This window comes from Pristiophorus japonicus, chromosome 20 (assembly GCF_044704955.1).
Source record: "Pristiophorus japonicus isolate sPriJap1 chromosome 20, sPriJap1.hap1, whole genome shotgun sequence".
NCBI classification, from domain to species: Eukaryota; Metazoa; Chordata; class Chondrichthyes; family Pristiophoridae; genus Pristiophorus; species Pristiophorus japonicus.
Window position 1 is genome coordinate 14,418,987 of NC_091996.1, and position 26,517 is coordinate 14,445,503.

The window sequence follows — 26,517 nt, forward strand, 5'->3', positions numbered from 1 at the left end:
TCCATTACCAATGTCATTTGGCCTCCATTCATAGCTCCTATCTGCTTACAGGTTGTTGAAAAAGGTGACATTCAATGCTGGTATCTCTGCTTTTCTTAATTTCAACAAAATGAGGCAAGAGATTGCTATGATGAGGCAAAATTACTGACAGACTTATCCTAGCTTTTATGCAGCAAGTCAAGGGGCCCTACAACAACAATTTGTATTTGTGTAGCGCCTTTAATGTAATGAAATGCCTCAAGGTGCTTCACACCGAGCCACCTAAGGAGAAATTAGAGTAGGTGACCAAAAGCTTGGTCAAAGAGGTAGGTTTTAAGGAGTGTCTTAAAAGGAGGAAAGAGAGGTAGCAAGGCGGAGAGGTTTAGGCAGGGTGGCATCAGCCTACATGTGGAAACTGATGCTGTGTTTTTCGATGTTTCGCCAAGGGGCAACATATAGAAGAGAATTAGGACAGGGTCAAGGATAGATCCTTGGGGCACACCAGAGGTAACGATGCAGGAACGTGAAGAGAAGCCGTTGCAGGTGATTCTCTGGCTACGATAGATAAGAATGGAACCAGGATGGGACTATTTAATAGAACTGTTTGTACTATAGTTTTATTTTTTTTTCTTTATGGGGACAATGCCCGGTCTCCACTTGGCAATTGCCACAGCGATATGTTCCTGAGGCTGTAGGTTTGGCTAGGGTCAGCGGTGTATCTCCAGGATGGGAGGAAGATATCCCACCACCATCGGAAATGCACCCCAATCAAAGGGGATCAAAACATCAAGACCAACCTGTCCAATCACCCGCAGGAAAATGATTTTCCCCCAGACCAGAGTGTAATTTTTCCTGATGGTTAAAAAGAAACATTGCATAACTTGGAATTCTGAAATAAGAAAAAGAAAATGCTGGAAATGTACAACATGTCTGCCAGTATCTGAAAGAGATGGGTTAATATTTCAGGTGTGACCCTTCATCAGAACCGTTGTTTCTTAAAACTCACATTATATCCTCAAGAAGCTGGACCCGTTTGTTGTTTAGTCCTTGCTGTTCCTTCTTCAATAATTCCTTGTCCATTGCTAATCCAGCATTCCAATCCTTTACTAAAAAATCGCTGCGAATGGAACAAATAAAGCAAAAAGCCAAATGTATTTACAAAAATAATCCCTACAGCCAAACAGATATGCCATTATACTGAAAACGATTACCTAAAACTTTACCGATTCTTGCAATGATATTGGTGGCCAACATTAGGATTCCAGTGGACAAGCATCAACATTACACAATTATATTAAAGAAGCCCTAAATTATATATGTGAACTATCAAACGCAGGCCAAAATTACTGAGCTATCCATGAGTGAAAGGCTTAACTAACCAACTTTCAAAAATAAATTATTTACAATTTTTTCATATATATAAAAATCTAAAAGAAAACAGCACAAGAAAATGTATAAATACGCCTACCCAAGAAGAGTTAGTACCATTGTTCACAGCACTGCTGTATTTTAGAAAATAAGACAGATGTACAGATTCAGCAGTGCTGTCGGTACAATGTCAAACACATTGGGTGAAAAGATTAAGATAAGGTAGCATGAAAGGCGTGGATGTTTGTTCTATAATAGTGGGACAGAGTAGCCATCTGGTAAATCCATTTCCAGTCACACTAAAACGCAAAATTGAGCAGTTTCAGTTGTCCATTGGCCATTTCTCAAAGAGAATTAGGGAAACTCTGATGAGGAGAGAGGTAGGAATGTGGGGAGGGGATGAGTTCCTCAGAATCGGTGGGTCATTGACAGAGGCAGATCACGGGATCACCAACGTTCCAGGAGAAAGGGCTAAAGATACAAATCCTTTGAAATCCCTCACCTCAAATATTTGAAAAAAGAAAAATTCAAAAGGTACGGGGAAAGGGCAGCTGAGTCAGACTAAGTGGATAACTGTTTCAGACAACCGGCACAAGTGCGATGGGCTGAATGTCCCCCTTCTCACCAATATGATTCTATGATTCAACTATGTTCCTTATTTTCAAGTCCCGCCATGGCCTCACCCTTCCCTATCTCTGTAATGTCTTCCAGCTCCACAACCCCCTCGTAAGATGTCTGCGCTCCTTTAATTCTGCCCTCTTGAGCTTTCCTGATTATAATCGCTCGACTATTGGTGGCCGTGCCTTCTGTTTCCTAGGCTCCAAGCTCTGGAACTCCCTGCCTAAACCTCTCCGCCTCTCAAGCAGCAGGTTTTTAAAAAAAAATCAGTACAGTGATTAGTATTTCTGCAACTCCAACAACCAATGCCAAAAAACACACAGGTACAAAACATTATTCTGACAATGATTTTCCTTTTGTTCCCATATGCTAATGGTCAAGTGGACACATGAAAATCACAACAGCATTTTAAAGGTGAAGGTAATGCAGAAACACTTTTTCTTGAAAAATACAGGCAAAGGGCTAAAGTTCATAGTGCAAGGCCAAAGTTCATGCCAAAGGTGAAAGCAGTAGGAGAGAAGAGGAGGTAAATCAAGTATTAGTGGTTATGTGTTGCCAGGTTTGGGTTCTAAATGCTTGAAAACTGCAGAGGGAAGGAAAGACTGAGTGAGGTAAATCAAGCGCTTTATGGTTTTGAGGTTGTGGGAAAGAATGAGTTGAAGTAGATGAACCTTGATTTCAACACATTGAGCTTACAGAGGAGGAAATGCACGCACAATGGCATTTTTGTAGCTTAGGATGATTGAGACCAAGAACCAATGGGCAAAAGAATGATAAAATAAAGATGGTGGACCATTATGGTAGACCGTTTTTACTTCTAGAATGTGGTTATCAAATTAGCCTGTCAGCATAACCATTAAACAGTTCTTCCTCCATACAATGATAGTTACAGTAACACAAAGACCCACTTGAATCTCTGAAGGACGTCATGCTTCTTGAGGGCTTTCAAGTTTTCCACTTTAGTGTTCCACTCCTGCCGATCTGACAACTCCTGCTTCAGATCAGCCTCTATCAGATTAACGTTCAGCTTATTCATTGCTCTGTGATTTGCCAGCAAGGCCTGGTTTACCAGCTGTGCCAAATCAGAATAGAATGCAGTATTGTTATTCGACTTATTTTGTGCATTGGTAGAATATGCCTTTGACAATATTGCACTTAAGCCCTATTTGGCTCTAATTTTGTGCCAGTAGCCTACTTCATTGTCTCAACTTGTTGCCATGATCTGTACTTCTCCCTAGTGTAATTTTGCTTAAAATGCTCTTGAGAAAGAGCCAGACTTTAGAAGGACAAATCCCATAACTGCACTGTAGATGTAGACAGTTCAAGGGAAAATAGCACAAAGGTTTCACACACCCATGATTACTGAAATCCTGATTGGAATCAGACCAGGAACCATAAGATGATTAACAAATGTAGTTAATGCGACTGCTCATCAACTTGGTGGGAGGTGAACTAATGAAGTATCTCTCAATTATCCATGTTACAATGCCTCGTACTGTAGTATTGCTGGCTAGAGACTGCCTTGTACGAAACACAGCTTTTGTGATGTCATAACATCTTACTTCAGTGACATTCTGTCGAGGATCAGTGGCCAGCACTCTCCATTCATAGTATCACTGGAGCAGAACTTCATGCTGTCAATACAGCTGTCAACATTGGACAAATCCTAAGGGGGGATTCTCAGTCCCAAGCCTGGGGTGTCCATTCTTGCAAAAACATAAAGATGGCTAAAGGCAGAAGGCTGTGGCGATGGCCAAGTAGCACTAATATATTCTGCTTCTCTTCTCTTTGTTATCCTGAGGTGAGAAGGGCTGGATTTATCAGGTAAATGCATTTACAGCTTGTGAGCCAGGAGAAGCAGGAGTGTTTCCTCCAGGCCAAACTAGCTTACCTGTAAACATAAGAACACAAGAAACAGGAGCAGGAGTAGGCCATACAGCTCCTCGAGCCTGCTCCGCCATTTAATACGATCATGGCTGATCCGATCATGGACTCGGGTCCACTTCCCTGCCAGCTCCCCATAACCCCTTATTCCCTTATCGTTTAAGAAATTGGCTATTTCTATCTTAAATTTATTCAATTCCCCAGCTTGCACAGCTCTCTGAGGCAGCGAATTCCACAGATTTATAACCTTCTGAGAGAAGAAATTTCTCCTCATCTCTGTTTTAAATGGGCGGCCCCTTATTCTAAGATCATGCCCTCTAGTTCTAGTCTCCCCCATCAGTGGAAACATCCTCTCTGCATCCACCTTGTCAAGCCCCCTCATAATCTTATACGTTTCGATAAGATCACCTCTCATTCTTCTGAATTCCAATGAGTAGAGGCCCAACCTACTCAACTTTTCCTCATAAGTCAACCCCCTCATCACTGGAATCAACTTTATGAATCTTCCCTGAACTGCCTCCAAAGCAAGTATATCCTTTCGTAAATATGGAAACCAAAACTGCACGCAGTATTCCAGGTGTGGCCTCACCAATACCCTGTACAACTGTAGCAAGACTTCCGTGCTTTTATACTCCATCTCCTTTGCAATAAAGACCAATATTCCATTGGCCTTCCTGATCATTTGCTGTACCAGCATATTAACCTTTTGTGTTTCATGCACAAGTACCCCTAGGTCCTGTTGTACAAAATTGCAATTTGCAATTTTTCTCAATTTAAATAATAACTTGCTCTTTGATGTTTTCTGTTAAAGTGCATGACCTCACACTTTCCAACATTATACTCCATTTGCCAAATTTTTGCCCACTCACTTAGCCTGTCTATGTCCTTTTGCGGATTTTTTGTGTCCACCTCACACGTTGCTTTTCCTCCCATCTTTGTATCGTCAGCAAACTTGGCTACGTTACACTCAGTCCCTTCCTCCAAATCATTAATATAGATTGTAAATAGTTGGGGTCCCAGCACTGATCCCTGCGGCACTCCACTGGTTATTGATTGCCAACCCGAGAATGAACCATTTATCCCTACTCTCTGTTTTCTGTTCGTTAGCCAATCCTCTATCCATGCTAATATATTAACAGCCCCCACTCACTTCCACAATCTTCCCCCAAACCCTCCCATCACCTGCCCCTATCACTAACCACCCCCGCGCCCCCCCCCCGCCCCCTTGCGATCTCAGTTCTGAAATGAGCAGTTACGACAGAATTATTTTGTTCTTACCATGGCTTCTTTATCTATATATTGATAAATATCATCTGGCAGTAAGTAAGTATTCTTTTCTAAAGTCACCACGCAGTCCTTAAACACAGCTGTTATCTGAATAATATAAATTTATATTATTAAAAGTCTGTGTGAACATGGGATATATTGCTGTAGTGTCATTTTCGTCAATTAGGACACCTGATCAGAGGCTATTAATCTTTCACCAATCGGATCCGAGAGAAGTATCAGGAAGAGGCAAGGACAGACCCCTAACAATCTGCAACAGTGGTACTGGAGACCACCTATTATTTTTTAAAGACTTCTAATCAACAGAATTCCTGCGAGAGAACAGTTTCTCTTTACTTAATGTTACTGAATAATATCTGTAATAATAAAAATGCTGGTGTGCTGTCGCTATTGCGTAATTTTACTGATCAATATTAGTCATGTGATTTTTCCAATTGTTTATAACACTTCCTTGAACTCACTGGACAATATTGATGCATCAATGTTAGTGATGCTTTTGAGAAGACTCGTTGGGCAGTAGTAATCATGTGACCATTCGGTTTATGTCACTATCGAGAAATCTCATTGGCTGCTCCAGACTGACTTGGTTGCGTCTATGTTTGATTGACAGGGCTCAGCTCCAATGCCAGTAAAGGAAGGCTGGTCAGGAGTGAGAATGCATCTCTCATTGGTTTGTGGGAATCATTGGTTTAGAATGCTGCGATTGGCCTGTGAGAACAATGCGATTCCAAAATCTTATTTGTCATTGGTTCGCAACAACTCCTCTTTGGTCACTGGGAATCACGTGACCCAGGAGGGTTTGGAGGTCAAGTGTCACTGAAATTGGGAACCATTTTGTTTCTCCTTGCAATGAATCCTCCAGTGGATGACAGCCTTGAAAAATGGGATACAATCACACTTGAGCCAACCAGCGCAGCAACTTGACTGAACTACTAACTTCAGTCAAATGCTGCAATCTTCAGCAAGATAGAACTTTGCACTCTGATTCCCAAGCAGCACTAGCAAATTACTCTCACTCTAAATTCTCCTTCAAAGGAGACTTTACCGAGTGCAATTAATTATTTTTACAAATGAATCTTCAGTCGACACCACTAGCCATGCTACGATGGCCATTTCCCTCCCCCCAGCGGGGGCAGTGGTGACATAACCAGCCCTGGTGTCCACCTAAATTAATATAAAAGCAAAATACTGCGGATGTTGGAATCTGGAATGAGAACAGAGAATGCTGGAAATCTCAGCGGGTCAGGCAGCATCTGTGGAGAGAAAAACAGAGTTAACGTTTCGGGTCGGCGACCCTTGGTCAGAACCTAAATTATTTGGGCCAACCTGCACTTCCGAGTTTCCGTCCATAACTCCTCACCCCCCTCCCACCCTTTCACCGAACGTGCCTCTAAGATAATATCGAGGCCACAGTGTCAGCTAACCAAATGGAAATAGTCCCATCATTGCAGAGAAACATTTTCTGTTACTATAAGCAACATAAATAGCATGGTTACAAGCCAACAATTACTGAGGAGAAATCTGATAGACAAACAGTTGGAAATCCGACCATCTTGTGAAACATCTGGGATCATTTTGCATGATTGCCTGCGATCCAAGGATTCCTGTTTGAAAACCTACGGGGGTGGAAATTTGTTAGCTTCGCGCCCCTGGAACGGGTCGGAACAGGGGCGCTAAAGGGGTCAGAGCCGCGAGCACCAGCATTTGCGCCGCTCGGTACATTCAGTGTGCCGGTACTGGCGGCGCTGATCAGTACTGCCCGGGATCAAGCCTGTGTGCAACATCCCCGGTTTCGACAGCGCGGTGATTTTAGTTTGACGCTGCAGTGCCCCAGTAGCGTGCCCTAGTGGAACTGCCTGGGAAAGCGGGCAGTCCAAGCTATTCCGGCGGCGGTGAGGGAAGGAATGACTACATCAGGTAAGTGTGATTGTTTTTATTTTTGCGATTTATGTTTCTGTGGTATTGGGAATGTTTTTTTGGCAATTTTTTTTTTTCTTCCAGCGAAGCCTCGCTCAGGACGCTCCCGGGCTGGTTCTTTAGTTCAGGGTTTCCAGTTGCTCAGCCGGCCTAGCGCCCTAAGAGAGGTGTGGAACGCCACCCTTAGCGCTGCGCTCCACACTCGGGGGCCCAGCTGCTGAATTTTGTGGTTGCAGACGCAAACCATTTCCCGGTGCAAAACTTACCCCATTAGCACACTAATTAGCCTCGAACCGAATTTCCAGCCCACGGATTTCATAGAACGATTGGCTTTGGGATTTGTTGAGAGCCCCAAAGCTCAAACAACGTGCTGCTCAAAGATGAGGAGGGAGGCAGGCAAAACATGGAGCATGCAGAAAAAGGCATTCAGACATTAATTAATAGTTACTTACCTGCTTCACTCTTTCTTTTTCATATTCCTTGTAAGTTCTGTCAAGTTCTTTGATCCATTCCCTCCTCTGCAGTGTTTGTTTCATAATAACCTCCCATAATTCCTGCAGACTCTGCAAACACAGAGATTAAGCTGGAGTAAAAAGAGAAAATGCTGGAAATGCTCAGCAGGTCAGGCAGCATCTGTGGAGAGCAAAACAGAGTTAACGTTTCAGGTCGAGGACCTTTCGTATGATAAAGCTGACTTGGGCCTTTTTGTTAAACTTTGTGTTAAGAGAGTTGGAAAAGAAACAACACAAAAGATCAAAAGTGTAGGTTTTTAAAAATATAGCTGATTAAAGCTGCGATTGGCTGATAAATATAGACCAGGTAGATCACAGCTTCCTTCCTTCCCAATGTGTTGAGTTAGCTGGTCACTGTCCGGGTCGGGAGTAGGGGTTCTACCAATGACCATCCTGCCCTGGTCTAGGGAGGGGGAGAAAAATAATTAGCCTAGGTTTCAACTCCTGAACAGTATCCAGTGACCTCTACTAGAAGTGTGCATGTGGATATCAAGCAAGGACAGGAATGGGCCTGGCTCTGATGTTCTTCTTAATAAAAATATCCCGCCAACACTCACTATCTGGAGATCAAGAACGACTACTTGGGTATCAAGAGGATGACTGCTGCCAATGGAACAACAACAACAATAACTTATCTTTATATAGCGCTTTTAACGTAGTAAAACATTCCAAGGAGTTTCACAGCAATGTTATAAGACAAAAGAGATACTTTTGACACAGAGAAGAAATCACAGCAGATGAACAAAAGCTTGGTTAAAGAGGTAGGTTTTAAGGAGCGTCTTAATGGAGGAAAGAGAGGCAGAGACGCTCAAGAGGGCAGAATTTGAGGAGCGCAGACATCTCGTGGGGTTGTGAGGCTGAAATAGATTACAGAGATACACCCAAGAGTCAGCTCCTTCAAGAGAGGATGAGGGAAGGAAAAGAGTAATGTTGACAAGTGCACAGAAAATGATGGACATGCCTCTGAAAACAATAGGTTATGTTTCATACGTAATCCTTCACATTGGGAGACCAAACGCAGATTGGGTGACCGTTTTGCAGAACATCTCCGTTCAGTCCGTAAGCGTGACCCCGAGCTTCTGGTCACCTTTCACTTTAATTCTCCGCTCCACTCCCACTCTGACCTCTCCGTCCTCGGCCTCCTGCACTGTTCCAGTGAAACTCAATACAAGCTCGAGGAACAGCACCTCATCTTTCGTTTAGGCACTTTACAGCCTTCTGGAGTCAACATCGGGTTCAACAATTTCAGACCGTACCCTCTGCCCCTATATTTTTTTTCTTTTCTTCTGTGTTTTTCTCTTTCTCACGGCAGCTGTTGATGATTCTGCCATTTACACCCTATCTAGGCTCATCTTTTGTTTCTTAACATGTCCCATTACCATCTCATTTTGCCTTGCGCCATCATCCCACTCGTCTCTTAATCTCTTCTGCCTTCCATCCTATCACAGACCATCCTTTTTGTTCTTTCCTCCCCTCTCCCCTGTTACATCTCTAACTTTTTCAGTTCTGACGAAGGGTCATCGACCTGAAACGTTAACTCTGTTTCTCTCTTCACAGATGCTGCCTGACCCGCTGAGTATTTCCAGCATTTTCTGTTTTTATTTATCTTTTAGATGCTGATTAACCTGGTGTGCATGTCAAACACCTTCAGTTTATAAAGTAGAGACAGTCAATCTCAGACTACTATTGTGCATCTCCCTTGAGCTAATTAAGAGTCCCAGAGGCTGGGGTAGCACCATCAGGAATAATGTATAAGTCACTTGAATAAAATAGTTTTCATATAGCACAACCTGTGCTGTATTGTGAAGGATTCCGTACCCTAATGTAGAATTAAACTGGGCGAAATCACATTGCCATTAGTATGATAATGAAAGATGATTAAAATAATTTTTCTTTAACTTTATACACAGAGCTAAATATATTCACACAATATGCAAAAAAACCTCAGCATTGGCACAAAAAGTGCTTTGAGGACTGGAGCTCTGATATCTTAGACGTGAATCATTGTGTTTTTTTTTTCCCAGAGCATATATAAATAGTTTTACAGTCGTTCAACAGTGACACCATTACTCACTCGATATCTTTTTGTAACAGCTAACTAATTACAAACAGGAGATAAATCTTCAGGGAAGTGAAGCCTACCAGTGTGTGTCTGTGTGTTATCCAACATTAATCAGCAATGTTAACAGGAAAGAGTGACAAGGACAGGCGCTTCACTTAATTTGATACTAGTGGTCACTGGCAGGACAGAAAGAATTGGAGAACATGACTGGGAAACCAATAGGCAAGTTACATACCTTCCACAGGCCCTGGATCCGCCTGTACACTTGAGGACTTCCGAGACTGGAGGGTATATCGGGCACGTGTGGCACTATTATTGGTCCAAAAATTGCGGTAGGAGACATCCCGCTGGCAGAAGCCTCCGACCACAAAAAAACCCAAAAATAACTGGTGGTCCCTCTCCAACATAGACTTTGGGTCCCAGGCCGAGCTGCGCAGCTCAGCGCAGAGGCCCACGCATCCCAGGGGCGTAAGCGCTTCCTGGGATCACGTGGGCTTGAACCACCAATGAAAATGTAGTATTCTCATTCGCAGTAAAGAAGCTCAGAGCTCCTATTATTATGAATGAGAATATCCGTAAAAATAAAGAAAACACAAACATTAATTAAAAGACACTTTACTTTTTTTAAATTAATAAAAATTGAATTAAATTTAAATTTAATTTTAGAAAAAAAAAGATTTCTTTTTAATTCTTTAAATGTTTTAATAGTGTTAAATATAAACTTACCTTCATGAGCAAGGTTTTTAATATAAAATTGAGTAATAAAAGTTATTTTTTCTATCTTTTAAAACTCTTACGCTGTTAAACGCAGGTCTTACGCCTGCTTTTACCTGGTGTAAGAGCTTGAAGGACATTCACTGGGCAAGAATTAGGCAAATAGCTCAACTCTCCGTCTGCGAAGGCCCTTCTACCGGGGAGGCACGGGATCTGATTTTGACAGAGCGCAAGTGCCGGGTTCAGGCGCATACTCTTCACACGCCTAAACCCAGAACTTGCGGGACCTCTTCGGGCACGTGCGCACATCGTACGCGCCCCGGAGAGGCCGCAATTTATGCCCCATTATTTAATTTGATAAGCACCCTTTGTTTTATTTATGATTTTGTTTACGATAAGCTGCGCCCTTCTAAAAAGGGGGCACTTTGGTTAGTTTTTTTTTGTTTGAGTGGCACTGGGGCAACCCTTCTCGTTTATTAAGAAATGGCATACATTCCACAGCCCACTACAGACTCCAGCGACCCTTGGTTGAGCAAGTGATCGTTAACTCTGCATTTGAAGATGGAACACTTTGCATAACTTTCGTGCTGCTGTATGCTTCCTCTTGCTGACTGTAGAGTGGTGTTAAAAATGAAGAGAGCTTTGAACTGTACCTGAAATGCTAATGCAGACACATTGCTGTCATTTTCTGCACTTGACAATAGTTTGTGAACGGTTTGGTGGGACTCCTCCACTTCCTGCAATAGACGCTCTGCAGCTTCAGTAAACTGATTCTCCAAAGCCTAGGAGAGTCAAAATGATAAAGTTTATTTCTGTCTTTAAAATATGAATAGGAAAAGGCTACATTTAGGGCCAAAGGTGAGATGTTGGGACTGTGCATGGGAAGCTCTGACCAGAGGAGTGGCAATGGACAGCATAGGGGTTATGTCACTGGACTAGTAATCCAGAGGCCTGGACCAATGATCCAGAGATGTGAGTTCAAATCTCACCACGGCAGCTGGGGAATTTAAATGCAATTCATTAAATAAATCTGGAATAAACAGCTAGTAGCAGTAATGGTGACCATGAAACTACTGGATTGTTGTGAAAACCCATCTTGCTCACTAATTTCCTTGAAGGAAATCTGCTGTCTTTACCTGGTCTGGCCTATATGTGACTCCAGACCCACAGCAATGTGGTTGACTCTTAACTGCCCCTTTGAAATGGCCTAGCAAGCCACTCAGTTGCATTCACAGGCAGCTCACCACCACCTTCTTGAGGCTAATTAGTGATGGGCAATAAATGCTGGCCTTACTGTGAATGAATAACAAAAAAAAGCCGCAGTAACTAGTCAATGGGCCAATCTACAGCTGGCCTGATTATCACTGGCTGGAATATGATTACTTTTCAAATGATTATTATAGTTTGTTTTAAAAATTCTGATTTAGTCACACAGCTGGAAAAAAAAGCTATTTTCCTAGCCATGTTCCAGCAGTAAATCATAATTAACACCCCACCCCAGGCTCTAAGCACTCAAGGTTAATTATTCTCTTACCATAATCAGATGGCTTATTTAAGTTGCAGTGCTAATTAATGACAGCATTAAAGCTAGATAATATGCTGATCTCCAGTTAACATACATGAGGCAAGATTATTTTGAAATACAATGGTTGTGGTTATATCTGGTGGTCCACAACTGTTTCAAGTGGAAGGAAAAGAAATCATGGTCATAATATTAAATTGGTTAATTGGCCACGAAGCCAAAATAACTGATGGCTAATTATTGTTGTTCTGTATACGATACACAAAATGGCTCCTGGGGTGTCTACTTATACGGCTCGGTGTCAAATTTTTAATCTCATAATACGCCTTGGGATGTTTCATTACGTTAAAGGTGCTATATAAATATAAATTGTTATTGTACACCACACAGCCCGACATACATGCCTGCCTCTCTTCCGCAGCTACATTCGTGCCTGGGTGTTTCTGGAGATGGAGCATGTGATGTCTGTCAACACGCTCAAGGTCTTTCACGACCGGTGGGCACCGGAGGGACTGGAGTGCACCATCACCACCGGGAAATAGGATATTAATTTAATTTGTTAAGGTTCCTTTAAACTTTTTCGTTAACTTTCAGGTTTTATTGGTTGTGCCCCTTTAACAAGAGGGCACAAGGTTGACTTTAAAGCAATGAAAGAGTCAGCCTGACATACATTAGTTGCAATTCCAAAATGCATCTCCTTGCTATTTCCTGACCCTCATATTTTCTGGCTCTCAATTAACACCCCTTCAATTGATAATGGGAACTTGAATAAAACCACGACTGCAAAATGTGGTTGAACCAATGCCCTCGGCATGGCAATGAAGACAAACGCAGAATAAATAACAACAAATGAATTTAAGGTTTGTTGAGATGTGACCGTCAGGAGAAGATTAGTCTTAGTGGGCTGTGCAATGATGCAACATCTTACGCAAGGCTTTTCCCCAAAAAAATTCTAGTGTATCATAGGAAAGGGGTGGGACGGGGGTAATTTGATTGAGGATAATGCAGGTTCCACAGTAATAACTACTAATGTTGCATTGGCCCAAGGTTCCTTTTCCCCTGACCTGCTCTCTCGCAGTGTTACGCAGTACTTTCAGGATTCACTGTGCATCAAAAATATTTAAACAAAACAGCCATTGGTCCACTAAAAAAAAGGACGCTGTTATGTATTTAACCCCTTGCAACCTATATTACACTACCACCAGAGGGTCTACCTGTTGGAGTCCCAAGGGATTCCAGCATTCCTTGGGAGCATGGTATATAAGCAGGTCATCCTCGTACCTGCACTCTGGAATCTTATTAAAGGAGCTAAGGTCACACTTGCTCATTGTACACAGTACTCAGTTTCATCCTTTATTGTGAACGCATCAGACGCTAAATTAATCCTTTGCAATGATTTGATGTTTTCTCTCTCTATTACCATCTCAGCTCTGACATGAGAGAATACAAATGCCATACTTTGGGCTGTATTTTCAGCTTTGATGTTTTTGGGGCGATAATGGCGGCGGGGCAGGAAAGTTAGTGCCAGGGAATAGTTTGCGCCTCAGTAATTAAGTTTGCGCAGCTGGGCCCTGTGTCAGGGGGCGCAGCGCTAAGGGAGGCGTTGTACATCTCTCTTGAGTGCTAGCATGGGAAACTCCCGAGCTAAAGAGAGACACTTGAGATGGGGGGGGGAAAAACCTTAAAACAAAAACCTACAAAAACATTCCCAAAACATTGTCCACACCACCACAGCGCACATCACAAAACAAATTAAAAGAAAAAACAATCACACTACTTTAGGAGTCCATTACTCACCTTTTCGGCAACATGATGGTTGGACCGTCCTGATTTCCCAGGCGGTCAGTGCGGGGCGCGCTGCGGGGCGGACGGGTCGGGCAAGAGTCAAGACTCGCGCCGGCGTCACAACCAGCGGCGTTGCACACCGGGCGCAGCTCTTCAGGGTGGCGCTGCTCAGCGCCGCAGCAAAGCCGGACCCGAGGATCGTTGCGGGGCGCTGGAGGCTGACCACTCGGCCAAAACACCTCACCGCCGCCATTGCTGCCGCTCCGGGGCAGAAAACAGAGTGGAGAACACCCAAAATTCCAGCTCTTAGTCTTTAAGATGGAACTATAGGCATGCTGCCAGGGTAATGGAAAGTGAGAGGGAGGTACATCGCTGCAACAGGTGCGGGACATACCATACGTCACATCTCAGAGCACCTAGTACTATTACACATGGTGTTAAACTTGATTTCCTGAGGAAAGAAATAAAGACAATGTTTTCATACCCCGCTGATGGTGGCCAGTTCGTCTTCCAACTTCGTTATTGCTGTCTCATAGCTTTTCTGTTTAACCTCAGCCAGCTGCTGAATAATGGTGCTGCCTATCTTTGCAGGAACTGCAGTTTAAAGGAAAAGACTATGCTTAGCAACGCATTTTAAACATAGTACCTCGAGTGATTTCTGGAGCTTGTTCTTTTGTGGAAAAGAGATTACTTCAAGGTAACTGATTGTAATGTATACACCTGTGAGTATGCAGGTTTGAAGAGCTGTTGACAGGTCGGAAGGCCTCCTGGTAGGACTGCTCCTGGGCCTGGCCATCAGCTGGTCCAGGCAGCGGGCGGTCGAGGGGGTCATTCAGCCCGACTGCCTGCCTCTCTTCCGCGGTTACATCCGAGCCAGGGTATACCTGGAGATGGAGCACGCGGTGTCCACCGGTACGCTCAAGGCCTTCCGCGAGAGGTGGGCACCAGAGGGACTGGAGTGCATTAACCCCCCCCTGCAACCAAATTTTAATTTGATTTTATATGTTTTAAGTTTAATTAGTTTATTGTGCCAGGTTTTTAAGTGTCCCCCTCCCCTTTTAGCCAGGGGGTACTTGTATAATTTGTGGTTTTAGTGCCCCCCAAAAAAACAAAAAAAACAACAAAAAAAAAAGGGCACTTGAAAAATGTTTGGACTGTCCTCCCCCCCCCACCCCCCGCCTCCTTTTATTCAGGGGTATTTGATTTCATGTTTATTTATTGTTCTCTCAACAAAAAGAGTTGTAGAGCTGTTGACAGGTCGGAAGGCCTCCTGGTAGGACTGCTCCTGGGCCTGGCCATCAGCCGGTCCACGCAGCGGGCAGTCGAGGGGGTCGTTCAGCCCGACTGCCTGCCTCTCTTCCGCGGTTACATCCGAGCCACGGTGTCCCTGGAAATGGAGCACGCCGTGTCCACCGGTATGCTCGCAGCCTTCCGTGAGAGGTGGGCGCCGGAGGGACTGGAGTGCATCATCACCCACGGCAACCAAATTTTAATTTGATCTAAGTTTCCATTAAAGTTTTATTTGGAAATTTGTGGGTTCTAGTGCCAAAAGAGGGCGCATGATTTAAAGTTTCTACTTAATAGTTGTAGAGCTGTTGACAGGTCGGAGGGCCTCCTGGTAGGACTGCTCCTGGGCCTGGCGAAGGTGGCCATTAACAGGTCCAGACAGAGGGTGGTCGAGGGGGTTGTTCAGCCTGACTGCCTGCCTTTCTTCCGCGTTTACATTCGCGCCAGGGTACCCCTGGAGATGGAGCAAGGGATGTCCACCGGTACGCTCCTCCTTATCTCTGTAATCTCCTTCAGCCTCACAACCCCACGAGATGTCTGCGCTCCTCAAATTCTGCACTCTTGAGCATCCCTGTTTATAACTTCTTAACATTTGGTGGCCGTTCCTTCAGCTGCCTAGGCCCCAAGCTCTGGAACTCCCTCCCTAAACCTCTCTGACTCTCTACCTCTTTATCCTCCTTTAAGACGCTCCTTAAAACTTAACTCTTTGACCAAGCTTTTGGTCATCAACCATAATTTCTTATGTGGCTCGGTGTCAAATTTATTTGTTTTGTCTTATAACACTGCTGTGAAGCGCCTTGGGATGTTTTACTACGTTAAAGGCGCTATATAAATAAAAGCTGTTGTTGATGTTAGGCCGATAAAGGATTAAGGGGTTATGGGGAGCGGGCAGGGAAGTGGACCTGAGTCCATGATCAGATCAGCCATGATCGTATTAAATGGTGGAGCAGGCTCGAGGGGCCATATGGCCGACTCCTGTTCCTATTTCTTATGTTCTTATGAATGGCCTGTTTCGCTAGTGTACATGCTATGTAATTATGTAATTCTATGTTATGCCCTCTCTGGAAAATTGACGACTGACTCTCATTGTCCCGGCTCACACATAAAGAAGACCATTTGGATGAGGTACTGAAGTGTTGTCAGTGTCCGTGTCTATGTTCAGAATGCATATATCGAAGCATGCTTACCTATTACATCTGGGAGACCTTTCACTTCCCTCACTGCACAGTCCAGCTCAACAACCGCTTTAGGTTTAATGGCTGAGAGGACTGCGTCTCTGAAATGTAAGAATGCAACAACAGAAAAAGTTTTTGGATTGAGTTACAAGCATTTAATCTTATATACCTCTTTTGTGTAAGCATGGACAAATAAAGAAGAACTTGCATTTATATAGTGCTTTTCAGAACCTCAGGACATCCCAAAGTTCATTACAGCCAATGAAGTACCTTTGAAGTGCAGTCACTGCTGTAATGTAGGGAAAGGCAGCAGACAATTCACACATAGCAAAGTCCCACAAACAGAATAGAGAGAAATGGACAGATAATCAATGTTGGTAGAGGCATGAATATTGGCTCAGACACCAGGGGAATGCCTATGCTCTTCGAATAGTGCCCTGGGATCTTTTATGTGCACCAAGGAGTGGCAGACAGGGTTTCAGTTTAAAATATCATCCGAGAGACTGCACCTCCAACAGTGCAGCTCTCCCTCAGTACTGCACTGAAGTGTCAGGCTAGATTATTTGCTCAAGTCTCTGGAGTGGGGATTGAGCCCAAAACCTTCTGACAGAGGCGACAGTGCCACCCACTGAGCCAAGGTTGAGACTTAGGAGGAAATTTTAGCCCATCACCGGTGGGAACAGGGCAGCTGTTCAATTAAAATAATTTCTGAAAAATGACTTCCCCATTCCCATTCGATTCCCACCTGCCACCATATTAATTGAGCCCTTTTTTTTAGGCCTTCTTAACACGTGCAAATCGGGGTTCTATGACGTCGTTCAGACCCTGATGTCATTTTAACCACTGATTGAGAGGGGTGCTCGTCACAGCTGGCCTGCTTCGTGAAACCTGGTCTGCAGGAAGCAGAGATCCTGTGAGGCCAATGTAACACTTTCCTTAGCAGGAGCAGGAGTGCTCCTCCAGGCACCACAGGGAAAGACTGAGCCTCTGTTGCCCCAGGCTTCTCCCGCCCCCTGCCACCATCCTACCCATGAGACCCTGCCAAAATCCCTGCAGCGACTTACCAGACTGTTAGTGGGGAGTCTCCGGGCTGCCCAGTCTTCAACCGCTAACGGCTGAACGGTGAGTTGTAAATGAGACCCAAGAGTCAAAATAGGCTGGACCTCAATTTGATGACGTTGGAGGGGGTGGGTGAAGAAAGGATTGAGGGACTTGATTCTCACCCCACTGCCCCCTGCACCCGAAACATGCTGCCAGTTAAAAATCCCCCCTTTAATATTCATGCACTAAACATTGTAACGACCAACCTAAATAAAATGTTTATCCTATTATTCATTGTAGTTCAGCTAAATTGGTTCTATTTGAGCTCAGAGCATTTTTTTTTTTTTAAAGTCTTTTGGATGTGAATCTTTGTTTTCGCATCAAGAGTCTTTCCCGAAACAAAATAAGCGATGAACGATGACAACAACAAAAATTGTACTGATATAAAATTAGCAAATATTAATCTGTCTGTCAGCTGTGGCTCAGTGGGTAGCACTCTCACCTTTGAGACAGAAAGCTGTGGGTTCAAATCCCACTCCAAAGACTTGAGCACAAAAAATTCTAGGCTGACACTCCAGTGCAGTACTTGGGGAGCGCTGCACTGTCGGAGGTGCCGTTTTTCTAATGAGACATTAAACCGAGGCCCCGTCTGCTCTCTCAGGTGGACATAAAAGATCCCATGGCACCATTTCGAATAAGAGCAGGGTGTCCTGGGCCAATATTTATCCCTCAATCAACATAACAAAAACAGATTATTTGTCCATTATCTCATTGCTGTTTATGGGAGCTGGCTGTGTACAAATTGGCTGCTGCGTTTCCTACATTACAATAGTGACTACAGTTCAAAAACATACTTCACTGATTTTAAAGCACTTTGGAACATCCTGAGGTTGTGAAAGGCACTATATAAATGCAAGTCTTTCTTCAAAACCCTTCAAATTATAAAATCATTTGTTTCCCCACTGTGCCACTCCCAGTTGAAGCCTTACAATGCTGCCGGTGTTCCTCTGCCTGAATAGGTTGTAGATCACACCCATGCCTGCCCCTGTGAATCTTACACTGTGCTCAGCAAGTTGGGGGAGCAAGAGTGCGACCATTAGGCTCAACACCCTGATCGGGGGGGAGGGGGGCGTCGAAACAGTCGCGGTCGCTGTTTCTGATCCTTATTGGAAGTGGTTAAGCGTTGACACCTGGCGAGGCCTGGATCAGGTTCAGCCGCGGTGCTCCCACAACTCGGTAGCCTGCTGACACTTACCGTCAAGGCTCACACACAAAGAATGGCGACTTGGACCAAGTATTGGGAGTGCTGCCTATCAAACATGAATTTGTGATTTCAGGAGAGGTGGGGCACAAGAAGGAAGAAAATTCAAAAGCCATTAAATCACAAAGCATATTATGCTAAAAACAAAATTTCACATGAGAATCATCTTGTGGAATGGGTGACTGTTATGTCCTTTTTGAAATGATAATCAAAGCCCATCTGAAACCCACTGACGAGATTGCTGCCTTATAATCAGTCTGTGCTCTCTGTTGCTATTGGTGTCATAAAGTGCAGACTGAGCCCAGCCCGTCAAAATGAATCTATATACCTGTACTTCAAAGTGCCCCGCTGAGATTGACACAAACACAGTTACCTGTGCAACACTGGGTTTTCAGTGAAGCCATCGTTTAGTAATCCCTTCATCCATGTACGCTGACGAAGTGAGAGGATTTGTCCTGGTGGTGTGTCCAGATTCCGGACAATGGGAATCCTCCCATTTTCAAAGGAATCACCATGGTGAACGGATTTTCTTCTTGTTTCACCCAGTGTACGCACGAGCTGAACCTTTACAGATGTGCAGATTTAAAAAAATGTAAATATATCTTTTTGAATGCTATAGTGCCAAAAATAATATTTCTCTTCACATTATTCAGACTGGTGATATTTTTAAGCTTTGCTAGAATCGAGATGAGAGATGTTGAACTGCAACATGTTCTACTTCAGGAACTCCACTGCACTAGCTTTCTATTTCACACAACAGCGGTTCAGTGTTTTGTCTTATTACACTGCTGTGAAGCGTCTTGGGACGTCAAAGGCACTATATAAATAAAAGTTGACTGGGGCGAAATTTAGGTGCACCAGAACGTTTTGGAGTGGTACTTACCGCTGGAACTACTGGTACGATAAGTAGATCCATTTTCAGGACTTTGACATTTTTTTCAAAGTCCTACAGCAAATGGGTCATAATGGGACAGGCCTTAGATTCAAAGCCAGGCTGACTGGCTGAAAATGGGTGGGTCTGGGCCTCTGTCACTATCAATGATCGGTGGAGTCGTGGTGACGTCACAGCGCGTGTGCGTCACCACGCTCTCTCCCCTCTGTTAAAGGGGAGAGATTCTATCATTTTTTAAACTTTGGCCACTGGGCCACCAGGGAGAGTTTTGGCCGGGCCAGTAGCCTGCCACCCAATAGGGGGTGCCAGGCTGCCCATTGGCGGCCCGGCTGAACCCAGGGGCAGTATTTTGCCGGCTGATCGGCAAGTCGGCAGGCAAAAACGTTTCCATTGCGGCAGTGGGTCCTCCCCTTTAAGGGCGGCCGCGCTGCCGGGCCGCACTCAGTGTGGAGATGGTGCACTGGCAGAATAACCTGTCAGGGGCACCGCACAGCGGGAGATTGACGGATTCAGGTGAAAATTGATGGGTAAGTATTTTTTTATTGCTCAACATTGGTGGTGCAACTACTTGGGCGGGATGGGGTCCATGCTGAAAAATCCCCGACCTGAATTTTGCTCGGGTCGACCTGTTGACCCCAAAGTGGCGGCCATTCGATTTTTAGGAAAGGCCGTCGCAAACGGGCATTAACACCTCTCTTTGAGACCCTGGATTTCGGCCCTGTTGTTGTTGAAATTGCTATTTTAACACTAAATTAGAGGTATTACACAGTATTGCAAATTAGTTACAGCACAGAAAAAGGCCATTCAGCTCAACAGGTCCATGCTGGTGTTTATGCTCCACATGAGCTCCCACATTCTTCATCTAAACCCATCAACATATCAACATGCACGAGAGGGGATACAGAGGAGATTTACAAGGATGTTGCTGGGACTGGAGAATTATAGCCAGGAGGAAAGATTGGATATGCTGGGGTTGTTTTCTTTGCAACAAAGGAGGCTGAGGGAAAACCTGATTGAGGTGTATAAAATTATGAGGGACCTAGATAGAGTGAATAGGAAGGACTTATTTCCCTTAGCAGAGGGTTCAACAACCAGTGGGCATAGATTTAAAGTAATTGGTAGAGGGGATTTGAGGGGAATCTTTTTCACCCAGAGGGTGGTGGGGGTCTGGAACTCACTGCCTGCAAGGGTGGTAGAGGCAGAAACCCTCACCACATTTAAAAAGTACTTGGCTATGCACTTGAAGTACTGTAACCTACAGGGCTATGAACCAAGAGCTGGAAAGTGGGATTAGGCTGGGCAGCTCTTTGTCGGCCAGCAAGGACACAATGGGCTGAATTGGCCTCCTTCCGTGCTGTAAATTTCTATGATTCTATGATATCCTTCTATTCCTTTCTCACTCATGTGCCTACTAGCTTCCTTTTAAATGCTAGTCGCCTCAACAACGCCTTGTGGTAGCGAGTTCCACATTCTAACCACTAGGTAAAGCGTTTTCTCCTTAAATCCCTATTGGATTTATTAGTGACTATCTTATATTTATGGCCTCTAGTTCTGGTCTTGCCCCCATTTGAAAATATCTTCTCTACATTTACCTTATCAAATACTTCATAATCTTAAAGACGTCTATCAGGTCACCCCTCAGTCTTCCCTTTTTTGGAGAAAAGGGCCCCAACCTGTTCAATCTTTCCTGATAGGTATAACCTCTCAGTTCTAGTATCGTTCTAGTAAATCTTTTTTGCAATTTCTCCAGTGCAATTATATCCATTTTATAATATGGCTACCAAAACTGTTCACAGTGATCCAAGTGCGGTCTAACCAACGTTCTCTACGTGCTTTTCAATTCTATCCCTCTGGAAATGAACCCCAGTGCTTTGTTTAATGCCCTTAGTAACCTGCATTGCCACTTTTAGAAACATAGAAACATAGAAAATAGGTGCAGGAGTAGGCCATTCGGCCCTTCGAGCCTGCACCACCATTCAATGAGTTCATGGCTGAACATGCAACTTCAGTACCCCATTCCTGCTTTCTCACCATACCCCTTGATCCCCCTAGTAGTAAGGACTACATCTAACTCCTTTTTGAATATATTTAGTGAATTGGCCTCAACAACTTCCTGTGGTAGAGAATTCCACAGGTTCACCACTCTCTGGGTGAAGAAGTTTCTCCTCATCTCAGTCCTAAATGGCTTACCCCTTATCCTTAGACTGTGACCCCTGGTTCTGGACTTCCCCAACATTGGGAACATTCTTCCTGCATCTAACCTGTCTAAACCCGTCAGAATTTTAAACGTTTCTATGAGATCCCCTCTCATTCTTCTGAACTCCAGTGAATACAAGCCCAGTTGATCCAGTCTTTCTTGATATGTCAGTCCCGCCATCCCGGGAATCAGTCTGGTGAACCTTCGCTGCACTCCCTCAATAGCAAGAATGTCCTTCCTCAAGTTAGGAGACCAAAACTATACACAATACTCCAGGTGTGGCCTCACCAAGGCCCTGTACAACTGTAGCAACACCTCCCTGCCCCTGTACTCAAATCCCCTCGTTATGAAGGCCAACATGCCATTTGCTTTCTTAACCGCCTGCTGTACCTGCATGCCAACCTTCAATGACTGATGTACCATGACACCCAGGTCTTGTTGCACCTTCCCTTTTCCTAATCTGTCACCATTCAGGTAATAGTCTGTCTCTCTCTTTTTACCACCAAAGTGGATAACCTCACATTTATTCACATTATACTTCATCTGCCATGCATCTGCCCACTCACCTAACCTATCCAAGTCACTCTGCAGCCTCATAGCATCCTCCTCGCAGCTCACACTGCCACCCAACTTAGTGTCATCCGCAAATTTGGAGATACTACATTTAATCCCCTCGTCTAAATCATTAATGTACAATGTAAACAGCTGGGATCCCAGCACAGAACCTTGCAGTACCCCACTAGTCACTGCCTGCCATTCTGAAAAGTACCCATTTACTCCTACTCTTTGCTTCCTGTCTGCCAACCAGTTCTTAATCCACGTCAGCACACTACCCCCAATCCCATGTGCTTTAACTTTGCACATTAATCTCTTGTGTGGGACCTTGTCGAAAGCCTTCTGAAAGTCCAAATGTACCACATCAACTGGTTCTCCCTTGTCCACTCTACTGGAAATATCCTCAAAAAATTCCAGAAAATTTGTCAAGCATGATTTCCCTTTCACAAATCCATGCTGACTTGGACCTATCATGTCACCTCTTTCCAAATGCGCTGCTATGACATCCTTAATAATTGATTCCATCATTTTACCCACTACCGATGTCAGGCTGACAGGTCTATAATTCTCTGTTTTCTCTCTCCCTCCTTTTTTAAAAAGTGGAGTTACATTGGCTACCCTCCACTCCATAGGAACTGATCCAGAGTCTATGGAATGTTGGAAAATGACTGACAATGCATCCGCTATTTCCAAGGCCACCTCCTTAAGTACTCTCGGATGCAGTCCATCAGGTCCTGGGGATTTATCGGCCTTCAATCCCATCAATTTCCCAACACAATTTCCCGACTAATAAGGATTTCCCTCAGTTCCTCCTTCTTACTAGAGCCTTTGACCCCTTTTATATCTGGAAGGTTGTTTGTGTCCTCCTTAGTTTTAAACTGTGACCTCAAAGCCAAAGCCACCTTGACGGCCAGACTAACATCTGCCACATGTAGTAAATTGGCTCTAAGACGTCCCATGGTTAGAATATTACGACTGCCCCTCCCCCCCCCCCCCCCCCCCACCTGGTATTTCCCTGTCAGATTAGTGGGCAAAATGTTGGAATCAATTATTAAAGATGTAATAGCGGTGCATTTGGAAAGCAGTGACAGGATTGGTCCAATTCTGCATGGATTTATGAAAGGGAAATCATGCTTGACAAATCTTCTGGAATTTTTTGAGGATGTAACTAGTAGAGTGGACAAGGGAGAACCAGTGGATGTTGTATATTTGGACTTTCAAAAGGCTTTTGACAAGGTCCCACACAAGAGATTAGTGTGCAAAATTAAAGCACATGGTATTGGGGGTAATGTATTGACGTGGATAGAGAACTCGTTGGCAGACAGGAAGCAAAGAGTAGGAATAAACGAGTCCTTTTCAGAATGGCAGGCAGTGACTAGTGGAGTGCCGCAAGGTTCAGTGCTGGGACCCCAACTATTTACAATATGCATTAATGATTTGGACGAAGGAATTGAATGTAATATCTCCAAGTTTGCAGATGACACTAAGCTGGGTGGCAGTGTGAGCTGTGAGGAGGATGCTAAGAGGCTGCAGAGTGACTTGGACAGGTTAGGTGAGTGAGCAAATGCATGGCAGATGCAGTATAATGTGGATAAATGTGAGGTTATCCACTTTGGTGGCAAAAACAGGAAGGCAGAATGTTGCACAAGTGGCAATTTCGCTAGTCGTGTGACTAGTAGTTGCCTTCGACGGTTCCTGAGTTAAATACCAAATTACACACTTGACAAATGACAGTATCGTTAATGTTCGTTTTATACAGGAAAAGTACAAGACTCACCACTTATACTCTATAGTTACTCAATACAAAGGAAATATAAGACTCACTACTTATACTCTATTTAACTCTGCTTAACTCTGCAGAAAGGCGTTCCAGAGGCTGTTCCTTTCCACTCAAAATACTAACTCTGTTCAATTCTGTTTAACTCAACTCTGTTTAACTCTGCAGAAAAGGTGTTCCAAAACATGTTCCTCTCCGCTCCAAATACTCTCTCTGTTCAACTCTGTTTAACTCAACTCTGCAAACAAGGCATTCCAAAGGGTGTTCCTTGCTGTTCAAAATACTCTGTCCAACTCAACACTGTTAATATAGTTACCCAATACGTCCCAGGTGATCAATCCGGTCCTGACACTGTTCCTTCAAGGGTCACTCCCTGGTCCCTGCTTCTGTCAAGTGTTAGTCCCGGGTTCTCGCTACGGACTGCCCCAACGTGTCCATTTTTATACCTTTTTTGTCCCTTTCTTAGCCATATAGGTTGCTACTAATTGCCTGCTTGTTTCTACAAGATACAGAGACATTCTGCTGTTATCTCAGCTTGTCTCTCTCCTCCAAAAGTTATTACCAAGTTGGGAGTCTCCCTTCCCCGACCATTAATTTGATCCCTGGAATCTTTCTTATCACCCTCCCTGCTGTGGCCACAGCTGGTCCTGTGATGGTAGGTAACTCCCTCTTGTCCATTGGTCTTCAAACTGTTATTCCTAGCCTGTCCTTTTGTTCGGTCATTAGCAATTGCTGGAACTTTGTTAACTGGCATTTGGCTTTATTATCCCGTGACTTTCCCTGATGGTTACAACTCTACCTCATCCCTTATCTCATTGACCCTGAGGTTAACACCTGCTTGTTTTTTGTGCAAGAGAGCTTGTTAGTTTTTTTTTTAGACCCCAGGTCTGAATTAACTTCTTAATCCTTTCTGGTATTTCCACACAGACTATTATCTGAATGGTGACAGATTAGGAAAAGGGGAGGTGCAACGAGACCTGGGTGTCATGGTACATCAGTCATTGAAAGTTGGCATGCAGGTACAGCAGGCGGTGAAGAAGGCAAATGGTATGTTGGCCTTCATAGCTAGGGGTTTTGAGTATAGGAGCAGGGAGGTCTTACTGCAGTTGTACAGGGCCTTGGTGAGGCCTCACCTGGAATATTGTGTTCAGTTTTGGTCTTCTAATCTGAGGAAGGACGTTCTTGCTATTGAAGGAGTGCAGCGAAGGTTCACCAGACTGATTCCCGGGATGGCTGGGCTGTCATATGAGGAGAGACTGGATCAACTGGGCCTTTATTCACTGGAGTTTAGAAGGATGAGAGGGGATCTCATAGAAACGTATAAGATTCTGACGGGACTGGACAGGTTAGATGCGGGAAGAATGTTCCCGATATTGGGGAAGTCCAGAACCAGGGGACATAGTCTTAGGATAAGGGGTAGGCCCTTTAGGACTGAGATGAAGAGAAACTTCTTCACTCAGAGAGTTGTTAAACCTATGGAATTCCCTACCGAAGAGAGTTGTTGATGCCAGTTCATTGGATATATTCAAGAGGGAGTTAGATATGGCCCTTACGGCTAAGGGGATCAAGGGATATGGAGAGAAAGCAGGAAAGGGCTACTGAGAGAATGATCAGCCATGATCTTATTGAATGGCAGTGCAGGCTCGAAGGGCCGAAGGGCCTACTCCTGCACCTATTTTCTATGTTTCTAAAGACTGGACGACTAAGCTTATATTCACTGGAATTTAGAAGAATGAGAGAGGACCTCATAGAAACATACAAAATTCTGACAGGATTGGACAGGTTAGATGCAGGAAGAATGTTCCCGATGTTGGGGAAGTCCAGAACCAGGGGTCACAGTCTAAGGATAAGGGGTAAGCCATTTAGGACCGAGATGAGGAGAAACTTCTTCACTTAGAGAATTGTGAACCTGTAGAATTCTCTACCACAGAAAGTTGTTGAGGCCAGTTCAGTAGATATATTCAAAAGGGAGTTAGATGTGGCCCTTGCGGCTAAAGGGATGAAGGGGTATGGAGAGAAAGCAGGAATGGGGTACTGAAGTTGCATGATCAGCCATGATCATATTGAATGGTGGTGCAGGCTCGAAGGGCCAAATAGCCTATTCCTGCACCTATTTTCTATGTTTCTATGTTTCTAGATGTTGTGTCCGGTCAGAAGGCACATGCATCGGAAGGTTTTTATCCACACTGGCCCTTTTCACTCACCCCCCACCCTCCAGATAAGATCAAGGGCAGAGACAGCAAAGTTCTTTCAGTCTGTGGGGCCATATTCCAGGATGAGTCCCTGATGAAAAGAACAAAAGATGTCCCGTACTACTGCATCACTATCTCTCTCTCTCTCTCTCTCTCTCACCTTCAACACATAACACTTGCAACTCTCAGTTCAAAGTGATATTGGAGTTTGGATGAATCTAATTAGTCTGATTAAAATTACCTTAAGGTTTATCCCTTGATTTTAATGCGAATGGTTTTAAAGCTGCTCTGTGCAGTGACCATTCTTCCAATAATATATTTTAGTCATACGAGTGACACGAATCACCGGAACAATTTGGGAATTTCTGCCTGCAGCCTTTTTGAATTGCATTGTAACGATCCCATTTATATCAATTCAGCTTTACTCACTCAATCACAATGGTGGCTGCCCATCACAGCCCCATGTCAATAATAATGAGAACCACTCCATAA

General features: G+C 44.1%; 1 protein-coding gene across 4 annotated transcripts in view; it reads right to left on the reverse strand.

The window, feature by feature from the left end:
* The window catches only part of ccdc180 (coiled-coil domain containing 180), a 184,011-nt gene that overhangs the window by 145,994 nt on the left and 11,500 nt on the right, over positions 1 to 26,517 (reverse strand). For 3 of the 4 annotated variants that reach the window (XM_070863772.1, XM_070863773.1, XM_070863770.1), the window contains exons 3-10: positions 18,786 to 18,976; positions 16,123 to 16,211; positions 14,133 to 14,242; positions 10,995 to 11,123; positions 7,506 to 7,616; positions 5,128 to 5,223; positions 2,874 to 3,037; positions 986 to 1,096 (exon numbers count right to left, since the gene is read on the reverse strand). In XM_070863772.1, coding sequence (XP_070719873.1) covers positions 986 to 1,096; positions 2,874 to 3,037; positions 5,128 to 5,223; positions 7,506 to 7,616; positions 10,995 to 11,123; positions 14,133 to 14,242; positions 16,123 to 16,211; positions 18,786 to 18,976 — 1,001 coding nt within the window. The remainder of the gene's footprint in view (positions 1 to 985; positions 1,097 to 2,873; positions 3,038 to 5,127; positions 5,224 to 7,505; positions 7,617 to 10,994; positions 11,124 to 14,132; positions 14,243 to 16,122; positions 16,212 to 18,785; positions 18,977 to 26,517) is intronic. The other variant, XM_070863771.1, reaches the window with a different exon arrangement.